This window comes from Eptesicus fuscus, chromosome 14 (genome assembly GCF_027574615.1).
Source record: "Eptesicus fuscus isolate TK198812 chromosome 14, DD_ASM_mEF_20220401, whole genome shotgun sequence".
In the NCBI taxonomy this organism is placed as follows: domain Eukaryota; kingdom Metazoa; phylum Chordata; class Mammalia; order Chiroptera; family Vespertilionidae; genus Eptesicus; species Eptesicus fuscus.
Genome location: NC_072486.1, coordinates 57,779,331 through 57,797,613, shown reverse-complemented (window position 1 = coordinate 57,797,613; position 18,283 = coordinate 57,779,331). Strand labels below are relative to the sequence as shown.

The 18,283-nt window shown below is 40.2% G+C and overlaps 1 protein-coding gene across 4 annotated transcripts in view; it reads left to right on the top strand.

Moving 5' to 3' along the window:
• Positions 1-18,283, top strand: part of AGBL3 (AGBL carboxypeptidase 3) — a 61,740-nt gene that overhangs the window by 31,440 nt on the left and 12,017 nt on the right. For all 4 annotated transcript variants that reach the window (XR_008558133.1, XM_054726456.1, XM_054726457.1 and 1 more), the window contains 5 exons: positions 238-304; positions 6,470-6,556; positions 8,139-8,204; positions 13,166-13,223; positions 13,782-13,853. Coding sequence is in view for 3 of the 4 variants with exons in the window: in XM_054726456.1 (XP_054582431.1) it covers positions 238-304; positions 6,470-6,556; positions 8,139-8,204; positions 13,166-13,223; positions 13,782-13,853 (350 nt within the window). In the remaining variant the exon portion in view is untranslated. The remainder of the gene's footprint in view (positions 1-237; positions 305-6,469; positions 6,557-8,138; positions 8,205-13,165; positions 13,224-13,781; positions 13,854-18,283) is intronic.

Sequence of the window (18,283 nt, the reverse complement as noted above, 5' to 3'; positions counted from 1 at the left end):
AACTCAAGGATTTGTTTATATTTGTTTTGTTCCAATCAATTTCAGTCATTATTCTTCTAATACCCTAAGATGCCTAGAACTACCAAACATATACACCACCTTTGTAAACATTCTTCTCATAATTAGAACTATTTCAGCAAAGTAGTAAAGCACAGTAATAAAGCAAAAGTAACTGTTGTAATTTTAAAATGGCACCAAAACATTCTGTAAATTAAAATAATTATTATTTTTTTGTAGTAGCCGAGGCTCTGACAGTTCAGAATCGAATGAGTCTCAGAGTTACATTCTCAAGTTAACTTCTCAGGTATGATTGAAAATTTCTGCATATGGTATGTATATGCTAAATAGGTACTCTTCTTATTTGACTAACAATCGGGGTGGGGGGGGGAAGGTGAGGGGAAGGTTACAATTGTATGATTATTGTGTAGCCATAATTGTGATTCTCTGATTATGCACCATATCTTTACATCATAGAATTTTCTAATCTTATGGTTTCTTAGCACTCTTATTTTATAGATGAAAACAGTTAATACCCAGAGAGATTAAATTCATTCTCAAAAGCCCACCACTTGTTAATGGGAGTTGGTAGCATAGCATATATCACCTGACTGCTAGTCCAATATTCGCTTATTCACTTACTTAACAACCATATGACTCCAGCTGTATGCTCTAGGGATAATACAGTGAATAAAATAAGACAAAAATACTTCCATTTCATTGCTTATATTCTGGTTGGTGGATATAAAAAATTAAGTAAGTGAGATATATGACATATGAAATGATAAGTGTTTATGAAGAAGATTAGCGTGGAAGAGACCTTAGGTGGTGTTATGTGCTGAATGTGTGTGCCCCCTACCAAGTATGCATGTTTAGACACTAATCCCAGTGTAATGATATTAGAAGGTGACTAAGACAGCATTCTCTTGGTACTGAGAGTGGGGCACTGCTGTAACAAATGCCTACAAATGTGGTGGTAGCTTTGGAACTGGCTGATGGGTAGAGGCTGGAAGAGTTTTGAAGTGCATGTTAGAAAATTCTGATATTGCCATGAAGGGATTTTAAAGATGATTCTGGTGAGAGTTCAGAAAGAAAAGTGGGGAATTGTAGAGAATACATAAAGGATCGTATACAGAATGTTAGTAGAAATATGACTGTTAAGGGTGGTTCTGATGGGGTCTCAGGCAGAAATGAGGAACATGTTACCGGACAGTGGAGAAAATGCAGTCCTTGCTATCAGCTGGCAGAGAACTTGGCCGAACTGTATTTATGTTCTAGTGTTTTGTGGAAAGTAGGACTTGTGACTGATAAAAGTGGATATTTAGCTGAGAAGTGTTGGAGGAGTGGCTTGGTTCCTCCTGACTGCTTATAGTAAAATGTAAGAAGAGAGAAATGAATTGAGCAAAGAATTGCTAAGCAAAAAGGAACCAGAACATAAAGATTTAGAAAATTCTCTGCCTGTCCATATTACAAAAAGAAAAAGAAAGAAAGAGAGAGAGAGAGAGAGGGAGGGAGGGAGGGAGTCTTCAGAAGAGATAGTAGGGTGTAGAGAAAGCATGTCAAACTCAAAGGCTAGCACGGGCCAAATAAACAAGGTTTAAGTTTATGTGGGCCACAAAACAATAAAAGCTTCAATTTTCATAGAAATGTAGGTTTATTTCAACAGAGACATGCTGAATACAAAGGGCTGAAATAAATGAGTAATTGTTAACATAAAACAATAGAACATTTTAATAAAAATTAATATTTTTCTTAAATATTAACTGACCAGACACTGAATAACTGCACAAATTAATAAGCGTAACAACACCCAGTGGATAGAGCATTGGCCTGCAGAATGAAGGATCCCAGGTTCGATTCCAGTCAAGGGCATGTACCTTGGTTGTGGGCACATCTTCAGTAGGGAGTGTGCAGGAAACATCTCTCATCGATGTTTCTAACTATCCCTCTTCCCTCCTCTCTGTAAAAAAATCAATAAAATATATATTTTCTTTAAATAAGTGAAACACAAATAAACCTATTTTTCTTGTTCTCCGAAAGCAAAATATTTCCTGTTGCACACACCAAACAAGTCAGTACAAGACTAATGATGTGGCAATCCACTGCTAAAATATTCGCTGCTAGTATTAGTGGAGAAAAATGGTGCACCTGTGCATAAGGCACATAAGGGAAATGAATGCAATACGATTATAGTAATCAGTCATTAGCGAACATTGTTAATTAATAATAGTTCGTTATTAATAATTATGTATAACAGGATATCGTAAAAATTAAGTTAGGAAATTTTTATTAAAACGTTTCTTACATACCATTATATTGGGTGGGCCACAAAAATATTTGTTGTGGGCCACATGTGGCCCGCAGGCCGCAAGTTTGACATGCTTGATGTAGAGAACCAACCTTTTTATTAGAAGACTAGTGGCCCGGTACACAAATTCTTGCACATTGAAAGGATATTAATTATAAGAAATATTTTAATATCACTATTCACCCTTTCTCTATAATAGAAGAACCAAATTCACGATCAACAATGACAGATTGAAACACACATGTGCGATTGGCGCCAGTGAGAGCTTTATATGTATCATGCATGTGCGAGTCAACTTAGCCTTTTATATATAGAGAGAGAATAAACTTGCTTAATTAGACCTGCTTTCTGATTTAGACAAACTTTTTCCAGCCCAAAGAAGCACCCCAACTTCTCTTTCAGGCAATTGTCAGCAACACAACAGTAAATATCAACAAGAAGCAGATTATTATTGTAGCTCATGCAGGGAGAACAAAGGGTAAAATATTTAACTGCATCAGTGTTTGACTATATTCTGTGCAGTGAGAAAACCTGAAGTCGTTTTCAAGGTCCACCATTTCTTCTTTTCAGTCAGTTCAAGTTTCTAAACTTTCTAAATCTCCGTTTTCCGGCTAATGAAAAGAAAATAGGATTCCACCGAGTCTCCTATCTACCTACTCTGGGACTTCTGTAAGGGTCAAATGAGATGAGGCACGGGAAAACGCTTCACAGACATTTGGTTAAAGTGTAAAATGTTTCCACCTGCTATAAAGCAAGTCGTGTTCCTGGGCTGAAGAAACTCCAAGGAGGCTAGTCAATAGGGAGAGGAAGCCAGGTGTTGCTACGTGACGTCATTACCCGGCACCCACAGCAACCGTTTCCCGGCTGGGCTAGGCTGTGGGCGCATTTTGTGCCATGGGGTCTTGGCAGTGTTGGCTGCAATTCGGTGGGCTGTCGCTCTGGGGTGGTGGTGGGGCCTGTGTCTCACTTGGGGGAAGCCGAGTGTTGCTTTGTGGGCGCCAGGGTCACGGTGCTGTTTCTCTGTAAATGGCCAGTGTGTGTCACGGCAGCTCCTGCGTTGAGCATCTGCCCCCTGATGGTCAGTGCACATCATAGTGACCAGTCAGACAGTCAGACACTTAGCATATTAGCCTTTTATATAGAGAGATTAGTGTGGGTGTGAACCACAGAACTAATCAGCCATCTCAGCAGGAATATGCCAATTTGAACTGAAGGGGATAGGGACAGGACAGAACAAAGGAAGGCTGTCAGACTTGTTGAATATTACAGTAGGATACCATAGAGCAGGTGTCCTCAAACTACGGCCCACGGGCCACATGCGGGTGTTTTTGCTGTTTTGTTTTTTTACTTCAAAATAAGATATGTGCAGTGTGCATAGGAATTTGTTCATAGTTTTTTTGAAACTATAGTCCGGCCCTCCAACGGTCTGAGGGACAGTGAACTGGCTCCCTGTTTAAAAAGTTTGAGGACCCCTGCCATAGAGCTTTTTCATGTGAATGTGCGCTGTTTTTCATAACGATTTTTTGATTTTTTTTTTTTTTTTAAGGCCTGGAGGTAACTAAGAGCTTATCAGGGCCATCACCACCTAGGTTTTAGGGTAGACAGCCTCCAACAGAGGCCATGGAGGTAAACCTATTAGAGCTATGAGCTGTGGTGTGGGCAGGGCCCCAACAGATAGCCAGGCATGAGCAGCACTCTGCCAAGCTAAAGGAGTGATGTTGCCATGCCAGTGGGTCCAGAAGCCAGAACATGAAGCCAGAGAGGAATATTCTTGGGCCTAAGATCCCATTGAATTTTGCCTTGCTAAGTTTTGAGCTTGCTTGGGACCTGTCACCTCATCCTTCTTTCCTATTTATTCCTTTTGGAATGGGAATGTCTGTCCTAGGCCCTTCTCACTATTGTGTTTTGGAAGTGCATAACTCGTTTGGTTTCAGAGGTTCACAGCTGGAGAGGAACTCCCTGGTTTCACCAATTTTATGGGCCTGGAGCTGAAACACAGTTGTGGTCTAGATGTTATCTTTAGTTTGATAGAAACTCTGTCTCTGGGGTTAACAGACCCATTTAGGGTCATCAGACCTCAGGCTTTTGTTCCTAAGATTATTTGATGCCGGCCAGAACCTCAGTGTCCTTAGGGCTTAATGATTAATGGAGTGCACCTGCAAGGGAGAGGGAGGCAGCTGAGTCCGGGTGCTGGGTGAGACCAGTTTGACTTGAAAGAAAGCAGAAAAAGTCATAGTAAAGAAATGAATTTCCTGCGAGGTTACACTGACTAGTGTCCTTTCGTTTCACCTTGCAGAACTCCATTGAAAATTTCTTGCAAGGCAGGTCTAGAGGTCACAAACGCCCTCAGCTTTTGTGTTTCTGGGAATGTCTTCATTTCTCTCCAATTTTTGAAGGACTGTTCTACCCATTATTTTTTTCCTTTAAGCACTGTGAATATAGTGGCACACTGTCTTCTGGCCTCCAAAGTTTCTGATGAGAAATTTGCTAATGATCTTATGAGAATCCCTTGCATGTAACCCCTCTTGCTGCTTTCAAGATTCTCTATTAATCTTTGACTTTGAACGTTTGATTATAATGTGTCTTGATGTGGGCTTTTTTATTGCAGATATGTTTTTAAAGTCTTTTAAATTTAAGTATAGTTGGTATACAATATTGTATTAGTTTCAGGTGTACAACACAGTGATTTGACATTTATATACCTTACAATGTCACAGTGAAAACCCATCACAGTATTATCTATAATAATAAAAGCATAATATGCTAATTAGACCGGATGTCCTTCCAGATGACCTTCCGGACGAAGCTGTGGCAGTGGGGGCCCGCAGCTGCCATGGCGGGCAGAGGCCGAGGCCAAGGCAGAGGCGGCCACAGCGACGGTGGGGACCAAGCCCCTTGCACGAATTTCTTGCATCAGGCCTCTAGTTGATTATATTCCCCATCACCTTTTTACCTATCCTTTCAGCCCCCTTCCATCTGACAATTATCAGTTTGATCTCTGTTTCTATGAATCTGTTTTGTTTTGTTTGTGAAAGGTTTGGAGTGGGCTGGGGTCATGCATCTATGACATGAGGCTGTAATGTATCAAAAAGGCTTTTATTTCAAGTGCCTGGGTGCATACAGGCTGAGTCCGACAAAAAAGGAGTCAGTGGAGAATGAAGGGAGAGGCAGATTGCTGGCTGCAAGTCGTTCTGCTGACGTAAGAGTCTGGTCCGACCATGGTTCCTCCCATGCCAGGTGTCTTCTGGTTATCTGGGCTATGCCGTGCTCAAGGCTGCAAGCTTTCTGCAAGATATCTGCTAATCACAATAAGTTTTCTCTGCCCCATTTTATTCTCTTTAACCCTTTCAGTTTGTTCATTTGTTTGTGTTTTAGATCCCATATATAAGTTAAACCTTATAATTAACTGTCTGATTAACATCATTAAAATGATCATACTACCCAAACTAATCTACAGATTCAATGTGATCCTTATTAAAATACCAATGGCATTCTTCTCAGACCTAGCACAAATAATCCTAAAATTTATAGGGAATTGGTGTGGAGTTTTTTATTTCCTCTTACTTGGAGTTCATTACGTTTCTTTGATGTTTACATTCATGTCTTCCATCAAATTTGGGAAGTTTTCAGCCATTATTTCTTAACTAAGATTATTTGATGCTGTCCAGAACCTCAGTGTCCTCAGGGTTTAATGATTAAGGGAGTGTACTGGCAAGGGAGAGGGAGGCAGGTGAGTCAGGGAAACTACACAGGAAACTACTCAAGGTCATGTTGCTCCTCTGCTCCTCAGATCACTCACCAGTTTGCCTTCTTTTTGACACCTTTTAGAGCCTCTTATATTTATTTTGTATATAATACCCAGTGTTTTTAGTTGTACTTAGATAGAGGAATAGGAAAAGTACTTCTTCTTACAAAGGAAGCCTCAAGATATTTTATGTCTGCATATATACTGTCCTTAGTGTGTTGATTAAATGTTGAGTTTTTTTAATTCATGTTTATTCTTTTTTAATGTTTTTATTGATTTTAGAGAGAGAGAAAGGGCGGGAGAGAGAAACGTTGAGGTGAGAGAGAAGCATCTATCAGCTAGTGCCTCCTGCACGCTCCCCACTGGGGATTGAGCCCCAAACTTGGGAATGTGATTTTAAATATGATTCTTTTACCTAGATAAAAGCCAAGAAAAAACATCTGAGAACAAAGAAGGAAAGAAATTCTACCCGAGCAAGACATCAAAATGCCAGAGAAGAGCGAGAGGTAAATAAGTATCCATTGATCTGGTTGTTAGCAGCTTCTGAAAAAAATGTTTGCAAGAGAATGGCAAGTTATTTCCTCTTACACTTCCCATACCCTAATTTTTCCTCAGGAAAATTTTCTCACCTTATTCACTGTTTATAAAAGCACAAAAGAACCTTGACAGATGAGAGGTGGGTCTTATTAAGGTGTGATATTTAAATTTGACTTATACTTACCTTACTCAGAAAAGTATTTGAGTCATCTGACAAAGATGCATCCAGGATAGCAAGAAATAAATTAAAATTAAGAAAAATTAAATGGGAATACAAACATATAAACTAGATGGTGCGGGGAGGTTAGCTTTCACTGAGGCAGAATGGGAGCGCTGCAGACCCATTCACTAGCAAGAGTGGGTGAGAAATATTAAAAACAAAACAAAAAGCAACCATTTAAACAATGAGGTTCAAAGATTTCTTCCACATAGAAGTCAAAGAGCAGGAGGCTGGTGTTGCCCCCGAGAGAAAGTAAATGAAAGCTGAAGAGTGTGGCATTCCCTAGTTCTCGGGGTGCAGCCCCTGAGTTCTGTTGTACATTTCAGTTACACTGATGAGGTCATCGTTATTCCCAACTCTGAAAAATTTTATACCTTTATAGTTTTTATACTTTTCTACGTTTGGAAGACTACACACCAAACTTACCATTGGTTATCTCTAGGATATGGGAACATGTTCACTTTTCACTGCTTGCACCTCTGCTGTTTGAATTATACGATACGTTATTGTAATTTTCTTATAATTTGTAAGAAGATACCCAAAAAAAGAATATTCTTTCTAATGGATTCAGCTACTTATCAATGAAAAAGTTGAGCCTTTTGGTCAAGATTAAGGGAGGACTGGGGAGTGAGTATTTCATGGGGACAGTGTTTCATTTTGGGAAGATGAGAGAGTTCTGGAGATGGGTGGTGGTATTGGTTGCAGAGCAGTATAAACGAACTTAAGGACATTGAACTCTACCCTTAAAAATGGTTAAGATGGTAAATTATATGTTTGGTGTATTTTATCACACACACACAGAAGATTAAGGGATGATTTAAACAGTGAATTTACACTGGCTCCTTTGAGGTTGAGCTACAGATTAAAATCAAATGCACACACACAATTAGGGAAAACACGCTCAATAATGGGGCATTTTAAACACACTGAGCATTTTATAACAAGTCTTTATTTGTTATAAACACCCTGCCTGTCTGTCATCCCAACATTCCTTTCCCCATCACAACGAATATTCACACACTGATATACTTACTATGTTACTGTTGGCAGAAACGATTCAGTATGGATTTCTAAAATTAAAATAACAACAAAAATAACGTCTCTAGCAATGGCCTTAAGAACATACAGCAAATGAAAAAAAACATATATTTATGAAAATCTACAACTTGGTTAAAAACCAACAGTGAAAGTCTGTGGTGTTTGAATCAACATTCCCTGCTCCCCTCTCCCCCCTTCACCTCCCCTCACCTCCCTTCACCTTCCCCTCAGTGAGACTGAGACTCAGACTGTAGACAAGTGCAGCCCAGACACAGGGCCTCCTCTCTCCACAGATACCAGTCAGAGAGATGTCTCCCCAGGAAGGTTATCCTGTCTCCAATGCTGAAGCTACATTCCAGGTGAGTGCAGCCCAGAAATGGCGGTCCCTCCTTCTACCTAGACCCCATTCATGAAAAGGGCTCTACCTTGGTTGCCACGTCACTGAGAATATTTTTGGCCCTAATCACCCTTGCTTTGGCTCGTTATGTGGTGGTTCCAGACTGGAAAAAGCAAATTTAGAGAAGACCAGAAACTGCTGCCCTCTTTCCACCTACAGCCCAGCTCCTAAAGTGGGGTACCACTGAGAGAAGGTCATTGTCCCCACCCCCAGCTCCAGAGACACTCGGGTCAGAGCTTTTGACTTGGGGGAGAACCAGATGAAATAGACAGCTCCTAATCTCTCTCCCAAACAAGACACTTAATTTGCAACAGGTCCTGGAGAAATTCAAGTTTCAGGGCATTCTCAAAATCAATACGAGTATGGTAAAAGGCATTGGGAGAGGATTGGGAGGTTCATTGGAAATATAGGCTAAGCAGTAGGCCAGCTGATTTGCCAGAGAGAACTGGGGAAAGAGGCAGCTGGGAGGAGCCCAACTGGGGTCAGAACAAATCTCAAACACTGACCTCAGGAACTATGCCTTCAAAGGAACACAAATTTGGATTGGCCTGTACAACAATATATGCTCTAGGGCATTGTTGAAAACTGTAAAGCTAACAGCCAAAAATGGGTGGAACTTAGTTGCTGGCTGTGGTCAGGGAAAGAGACCAAGACCACCCTGCCAAAACCACTACCATCCCAGGGTGAATGTGGGCAAACCCAAGTCTCCACCCCTGAGGAGCAAAATCAGGAGCTTAACACTGCAGGTGGCTAAGGGGCTTCACTAAAATAATGCAGCCCGTCACCAAAGAAACAAATTTTCTAATTGGTCTTAATGTATTAAGTCATTTATAGAACCCAAACCAAGGTAGATGTGTTTGGGAGCTTGTTTTTTATTTTATTTATTTTTTTGTATGTAGATATTGTGAGACACATTTATTTAGTTCTCATAAACATATCCACATAGTGGTTTTTCTCATAAATATCTATGGGGCTTTTTCACCTTCCTTGATTGGAGCTTTTAAAATTGTTATGAAATCATAATCTACATTTAATGTTGGATTTTCCAAATGGAAACAGTCTCATCATTTGGTCATTTCAGAATGTTGCTTATATTCTAAATGTGTCCATAAGTAAATGGGAGTTCTTAGTCATTGATCCTGAAATTTATTTTCTATTAATCTTTGACAAAAAGGCTGAAAAATGTCATCTTACTGAAATGAACATCTGAGGATGGCTCAAATGATGCTCTTGATTTATTTTAATGGTTTGCTTATAAGACATCAATGCATCCCAAAATAATAGTAGTAAATTATTTTTAAAATTCTTTAGTTAACTTCATCTCCTACTAGGGCACATTTAATAATGAATTTTGAAGACTTTCAGCACAAACAATTACATATTTCTATGGTTAAAATTTGTAGATCACATTCATAAGGATATTAGCCTGGTGGTTTTCTATGGGATAAATGTAATAGTTTGTTATGGTTCACAGCATCATTCAATCCAGGAAGAGGGCTAAAAATGCATACTTTTAAGAGTTCATCAAATCAAGTCCTATCAGTGATTTTCTTCAGCCTAATTTTAACCCTATTTCTCCAAATTCTAGTGATTATATAATAATGCACTGGGGGAATGGCGGGAGTCCCTCACCCCGGCCTGTGTGCTCTCGTAGTCCTAGAGCCCTGTGATTGGTTGCCCCAAAGAAGTAGGCCCTGCCCACCCATCTGGGGCTCTGCGATGGATCGCCCCCCTGCAGAGGGAGGCCTGCCTACCCACCAAAGCCCACCGGTTGGTGGCCTGGGCCTCCCTCTGCAGAGTGATCATGGGGCGATAGCTGGGCCCCCCAACCAATCGCATCACACCCACCTTGGCTGGCCTGGCACCATTGGTTGTCATAGCGTGGTGGTCATCTGAATGGTCATTCTGCTGTTCTGCCGTTTGGTCAATTTGCATATTACGCTTTTATTATATATACTAGTGGCCCAGTGCACGAAATTTGTGCATGGGGGTGGGGGGGTGTATTCCTCAGCCCAGCCTGCACCCTCTCCAATCTGGGACCCCTCGAAGGATGTTCTACTGCCGGTTTACAGGGATCGGACCTAAACCGGCAGTCGGACATCACTCTCACAATTCGGGACTGCTGGCTCCAGCCGCTCACCTGCCTGCCTGCCTGATTGCCCCTAACCACTCTGCCTGCCGGCCTGCTCGCCCCCAACTACCCCCCACCGCCGGCCTGTGTGCCCCCAAATGCCCCCCCACCAGCCTGATCACCCCCAACTGCTCCCCGTGCCAGCCTGCTCACCCACAACTGCCCCCCGTGCTGTCCTGATCACCTCCAACTGACCCCCACTGATGGCCTGCTCACCCCCAATTGGCCCCACTGCTGGTCTGCTTACCCTCAACTGCCCCTGCCATCCCATCCTGGCCTGATCACCCCCCAGGTGACCCAAGGTCCCCGCCCCTCCTTTTTTTTTTTCAGCGCCTCCTTGAGTGGAGGCCAGGACCAGCTGGAAGCAAGTATCTAGGATTTATTTATCTTCTGTAATTGAAACTTTGTAGCCTTGAGTGGAGGCCAGAGCCAGCCAGGGCGGGCGGGAAGCTTGGCTTTTTCCACCACCGGGGGCAACCCAAGCTTCCTGCTTGCTCCAGCTCCATGGCCGGCTAATATCTTGGTTGGGTTAATTTGCATACTCACTCCTGATTGGCTGGTGGGCATGGCTTGTGGGTGTAGCAGAGTGATGGTTAATTTGCATGTTTCTCTTTTATTAGTGTAGATAATATTGCTACTTTTAACTTTAATTTTTTATAGAATATTTCCCTTTTTTCTCCCTTCAATAATTTTTCAGTTTTTACATTTTCTCCCATTTTCATACTGATTATGTCAAATTTTTTTGCTGCCAATCAATTTTATGTACAAAGGGATTTTATTTCAGTTTTTAATTCTATTTCATCCTCCACTTTAAAAAAAATATTTATTAACTTCACAGAGAGGAAAAGAGAGGGAGAAAGAGATAGAAACATAAATTATGAGAATCATTGATCAGATGCCACCTACATGCCCCCTACTGGGGATAGAGCCCACAACCTGGGCATATGTCCTGACTGGGAATCAAACCAGGACCTCTTGGTTCATAGCTCAACCACTGAGCCACATAGGCAGGCCGTATTCCACTTTTTATCATAAGTTGATAAGCATTACATCTTGGCAAAAATGTTTTCAATTCTCTTTCTCAGGCCCTCTGAAATTTCTTTATAATGTCTGCATTGTTACAGAAGACCGGAAAAAACCAAGCCATGCTTAGAGAAAGGCAGTTACATTTTATTAAGGGCAGGGCCAGAGAAAAATGTGCCTTTCAAATTCTGGCGCCCCCCCCTCCCCCCCCCAAGGAGGAAACGTTTTCTAATTATACTTTTCCTAGCTCTTTTGTCTCCCAAATTTGGAATGAGACTTCCGGGCCTTCTGGGAAAGAAGGCCTACGTGCTGGGAAGGGGCCATGAGACCCTATCTCAAGGCCTGGCCTGGTGTCAGCACTGACAGCTCTGTCTGGGGCACAGTCTACAGCCTCTCTGGAATGGGAGTAGTCTTATTTTCCTTATTATTTAAGCAAGCAAGCGTTTACAGAAGCCAAAATAGCAGGGTTAAAATTTCAAACAGCAGTTTTTATATATAAGATGGATGCTTCATTCCCCATTGGTTTTATGTACATAAGTCATATCATTGATTCTTTTGGGTCATTGTTGGCGAGGGAGTTATATTGACCCATGAGGATTATAAGCTTGATAGAATTAATTCTCTGCTGAATAAAGTCAGTGGACCTGTTTATAAGATAAGGGCCTGGAATGAGGGCCAGGCTTATCTTTAGAGGGTCCGAAGAGTCCTGGACTCTATTTTGCCTGGGCTGTCTTAAGCCAGGTGTGATGAAGCCACATCGGGATCCCATCCACCTTGACTGCTGTTTGAAATTTTAACCCTGCTACTTTGGCTTCTGTAAACACTTGCTTGCTTAAATAATAAGGAAAAGAAGACTACTCCCATTCCAGAGAGGCTGTGGACTATGCCCCAGACAGAGCTGTCAGTGCTGACACCAGGCCAGGCCTTGAGATAGGGTCTCATGGCCCCTTCCCAGCATGTAGGCCTTCTTTCCCAGAAGGCCCAGAAGTCTCATTCCAAATTTGGGAGACAAAAGAGCTAGGAAAAGTATAAGTAGAAAACGTTTCCTCCTTCCAGAATTTGAAAGGCACATTTTTCTCTGGCCCTGCCCTTAATAAAATGTAATTCCCTTTCTCTAAGCATGGCTTGGTTTTTTTTTCTGGTCTTCTGTAACAGCATAACACAGAAACAAAAGTCTGATCACATTAAAAATGTTTTCATGGTTACATATGATCTATATGTAGACTACTCAATATTTGCAGTCACAATTCTACAGTGTTGTGTCTCTTTTAGTTCAGATAAAAAGCAACGTCATGTATGTTCTTCCTTACCGGATTTCTTTGCAAACTACGAGAAAATAATTTTCATCTTTTCTATATAAGCATAGTTTTGTAATTGCTTATATATTTTCATATTTATATATTTTCACCCATTACATAGTTTTATTTTCCTATATCTTTATTCTTCTCATTTCAATGATATTATAAACTACATTGTTTGGTCTCTTATCATAAATAGGTTCCATATGCAGTGAAAAAATTTTAAACTCCCTTCAGTGCCAAAATATAACAATAATAAAATATAATATTTTCTTCTACTCATAGCTCTAGGAGAAAAGTAGTGTTGGGAAAGGTATTAGGAGGTTCTGATAAGAGGTTATTGTATCCATTCTAAACCTACGAGGATAAAATAAATATTGAAAAGAACTCTTCCGTAAATCACATAGGAAATATACCTCATTTTTACATGTGTAACAGTATTGCTTTTGTTCTGGTTCTGTGTTCCATTAGGTCTGTGGTAGAGGATATTTAATGCCAAGACACAAAGAATCAAATTCTGATGTGAAAGGTAATGTTCTGCTTCTACCCCCTCATAAATGATGAATTCACTTACTCAGCAAACACTGTTTGTGCCATAGCTTTGAGGTTCCTGCTGTACTTGGTGCTTAGAGATACCGGAAAGTATACTACACCATTTCTTCCCCAGGAGCTCCTTTTTAGCACAAGTACACTGTCCCTTTTCTTCCCCAGGAGCTCCTGTTTAACAGGGGAAGACTAACAAGCTAGGTTCTGCTTGCTTTGTAACCTATTTTCGTTTAAAATTGCAGTGTGTCATTAACTTTGACCTTATAAGTTACTGTCTGTGTATATTATCAATTATTTATTTATAATAGATTCTTAGAAAGGAATTGCTGCCCCAAAGGGTATGAATATTTTTCAGAGTTCTGCTATAAGTAGCAAAAATGCAAACAAAAAATCGTAAGATTTGACAACTGTGTTATTTTAACTGAGCTAAACTACTGTTGACATATTATCTGCTAACATTTTCATGTGGAAAAGATAAAAACATGAAATGTAAGAGTCAATGAATTGTTTTCATGCTACTAATGATCTTTTTTACCATTAGCTACAAGGCCAAATGTATCAGATGATCGTGTATTTGATTATTTCAGAAGACAGTTGCCTAATCAAGGTTCAGGTGAGTGAAGTGAGAGTAGTATAAAAAGTAAAGACTTGATACTCACACCTATCAAGTATTATTTTCATAATGTGGCAACTAAATTATGTCTCCTCCATTCTCTTCTTCTTCAGTTCTGGCTTGATATATTGGTCCAGTGTACTGGTTCTTAAATTTATTCCTCCTAAACTAAGTCTTCTTAGATTCAGCCTTTCATGATCTTGATTTTTATTGTGTCATATTGTTGTACCATATACATATGTGTATACATATATATTTTTGTGTATACATACACATGTGTATACATGCATCTCTATACATACATTTGACCTCTTGTCAAAGCTTCAAACTCATATTTATCTGCTATACATATTCACATAGATGCCCCACATATCCAAATTCACCTAATTCTACTCTAAATGCTGTTCCTCCTGTATTTTGTATTCTCTATAACTTTGGTAGCAGTACTGTCTCCTTAATCACCCAAACTAAACCCTGTTATCCTTTTTCTCCTTCTGTTTCCATCCCTTGTATCCAGTTAGCCACTGAATCTACCTGAACTTATCCCATAACCCCTTTTTCTCAATCTCCACTCCCTCATTTTTTTAATATATATATTTTTATTGATTTCGGAAAGGACGAGAGAGGAACATAGAGATAGAAACATCAGTGATGCAGAGAAAATCATTGATCAGCTGCCTCCTGCACACCCCACACTGGGGATTGAGCCTGCAACCTGGGCATGTGCCCTGACCAGCTCATAGGTCAATGTACCACTGAGACACGCCAGCAGGGCTCCGCTACCCTCATTCTTTTCAGACTCTATGACCTATTTCCCAGGAGTGCTACAGATTTCTAATATTGTCATCTGAATTGCACCTTTCACGGGACCATAAAAGCCACCTCTTAATAACACAAATCTCTCATGTAAACCTACCTAAAGCCTTTCAGTAATTCCCAGTTTTCTAACACTGATTGAAGTTGGCACAGCCCTAAGACTTAAATATTTTTTAAGCTTTCTCTTTTAAATATTTTAAACTTTTACTTTTTAAATAATTTAGTACAAAGACCTATATTTATTCCCTACCTATCTATATTTTTTCCCACTGCATTTTTTTAGATATCATGCTCCTTTATCCCTGAACAACTCCAGCATATATTTTTTAGGAATGTTCTCTTACATTAAAATCAGGAAATTCAACTTTGATACAATTTTCTATCATCCTATAGTTAAATTTTGCCAAATGCACCAACAATGTCTTTTAGAGCAAAACTTCTCCCTGATTCAAGATCATGACTTGCATTTAATTGCCATATCCCTTTGTTCTCTTCTCATTTGGAACAGCTGCTTGAACTTTATTATTCACAGCACTGGCCTGTTTGAAGATTATGGGCCAGTTGTCTTGTAGAATGTCTAGTTTTAAAATTTTAGAGTACGCAATAGTTACCTGAGGAGCTTACGGAACAGCAGCTTCTTATTCGGAGTTGGTCTTTGTTGTCAACCTCAGATCATTCTGGGGTTGGTGAGTCATCTGCAGACCACACTTTGCAATTCACCACTTTGGGAGTTACAGTGAGAGTTGGTGGGACACAGCCCATCCAACCCTCATTCATCCTGAGTAGATTTCATGTACAAGTTTCCTTTCAATAATGTTCTGTTACTTAAACAAAACGAAAAAAAATTTTTGACAGACCATTAGCTGCAACATAGAAACCAAGTTTTCAAATGTGACATTGAATTCCGATGACCTGACCCCTGACTACCTCTCTAGTTTTATCTCTTGTGATTCTCTGCTTTCACTTAACACCTTAGCGAAGATGATCTTCCTGTAGTTTCAAAACACACGCGTCTCCTCACCTCCTTGCCTTTGCTCATGCTGTCTTCTCTGCCTGAAACGTACCTCGCTCTCTCTTCATTTAAGGAGTAGGTATCAAAGTTATTTAATAAGACTCAGACGCAGTTCATCACAGTGAAAGGGAGATGGACTGAGTGACAGTGATATGCACACACACTGCTCTGGTTGTTCAGAGGGGGTCCTGATCCAGCCTGGAAACCTCAGGTAATGTTTTCTTGAAGAAATTGATCCTTAAATTACAATGAGTCTTAACTGACAAGTTAGGTGTTTAACAGGGGAGAGGAGAATCACTTCCTTGAATTCTTAAAAGATTGTTGTCAATGGTTTTGTGATCTTATATGCAAACTAGAGGCCCAGTGCACAAAATTCGTGAAATTCATAAGGGGGTGGGGGGGTCCCTCACCCGGCCTGCGCCCTCTCGCAGTCCAGGAACCCTCGGGGGATGTCCGACTGACGGCTTAGGCCCACTCCCCACAGTCGGACATCCTTAGTGCTGCTACAGAGGTGGGAGAGGCTCCCAGCTGAGTGACGCTCCCCCTGTGGGAGCACACTGACCACCAGGGGGCAGCTTTTGCATTGAAAGTCTGCCCCCTGGTGGTCAGTGCACGTCATAGAGACCGGTCGTTCCACTGTTTGGTCTATTTGCATATTAGCCTTTTATTACATAGGATTCTTTTTTTACTTGGCATGCAGTGTGCCTGGGAGTAGAGGTAACTCATTTACAGCCCTTTGACTTTGGTCATCTCTTGCCAATATTTATTCTAGTCAGAAGAAAACTTCTTGATAGAAAAGACAGAAACAATTTAAAAGCTGAGGGATTCTGCCCTTTGTTATCCATTCACATTTTAAAATAATTCCAGCAGGACAAATTTAAAACATTCTTTGGTATATTTTCATTCTGAAAATAGCTAAGTAAAATTTATTTTTTGTTTTCAATATTTCTTCATATCTTAGTTTATTTAATATTTTAACCTAACTGACATTATTCTTCTATGTCTAAGCCATTCTCTTATATTTAGTTTTGTTACATAATCTCCTTTCATCTTCATTCATGTTCTTCTAAAAATCAGACAAATAGAAGATGTGTGTTTATCTGCTTCCCAGAGGTCTCATGTCATACTATGCAAAGATTGTGCTAGATACTGGTGTACAATGGGAAATAAAATATAGTCTGTTCTCAAGAAGCAGAGAGAATGAAAACAAGCAAACAGACAATAAAAATATAATGAGATAAATGCAACTTACTGTGCTATGGGATTATGTAGGAGTTGTTTGAAGATAGAGGTTTCTCAAAAAGTTAATTGTTAGGACTTATAGGGGCCTAATAAATGGCATGTTTCTTTACTATGTTCTGAGTCACTAATAATTAAAAGAGTAAGACAAACAAAATACTAGCAAACTAAATCTAACAACATATAAAAAGAATTATGCACAAAGGACAAGTAGTACTTATCCCAGAAATGAAAAGTTGGTTTAACATTTGAAAATTAAACAATGTAATGTAGTAGTCAAGGTCAACCACAATCCTAAAATATTAAATGGAAATTCCAGAAATAAACACTTAATAAGTTTTAAATCTCACGCTGTTCTGAATTGTGTGATGAAATCTGGCACCATCCTGCTCCATCACACCTGGGATGTGAATTACCCTTTGTCCAACGTCCCCTTGCTGTACACGTTCCCACACATCAGATCAATTCTGTGGTATCGCAGTGCTAGTGTTCAATCACCTTATTTTACTTAATAATTACCCCAAAGTGCAAGAGTAGTGGTGCTATTTGAATGCCAAAGAGAAGACATAAAGTGTTTCCTTTAAGTGAAAATGTGAGTACAGTACAATTAGATATTTTCAGAGAGAAAGATACCACATTCACATAACTGATTACAATACATTCTTGTAATTGTTCTCTTTTATTAATAGTTGTTCATCTCTTACTGTGCCTAATTTATAAATTAAACTTTACCATAGGTATGTATGTATAGAGAAAAACATTATAGCCCTAGCTGGTTTGGCTCAATGGATAGAGTATCAGCCTTCAGACCTAAGGGTCCCGGGTTCGATTCCAGCCAAGGGCAAGGACCTTGGTTGCAGGCTGCTCCCTGGCCTTTGACCCTGGTCTGGGAACGTGCAAGAGGCAACCAATCAATGTATTTCTCTCACATTGATGTTTCTCTCTGTCTTTCCCTCTCTCTTGCACTATCTCTAAAAGATAAATGGAAAAATATCCTCGGGTAAGGATTAAAAATATAAACAAACAAACAGTATATATAGGGTTCGGTACTATCTGCAGTTTCAGGCATCCACCGGGGGTCTGGGAACACATCCCCCGTGGATAAGGGGGTATTGACTACTCTGCTGTTTCTCTAAAACTGATGATCTCTGAAGAGTCCATAAGGAGTATAGGAAAGGATGGATTAACTACACCTGGGTTGTTTGATATTATGTGTCAATTATAAGTAAAACTCATACAGTAAAAAAATTACATTTGTAGGTAAATAAGACTGACTCAACCCATCCGGGTGTGGCTCAGCGGTTGAGCGTTGACCCAGGAACCAAGAGGTCACCAGTCAGGGCATATGCCCAGGTTGCGGGTT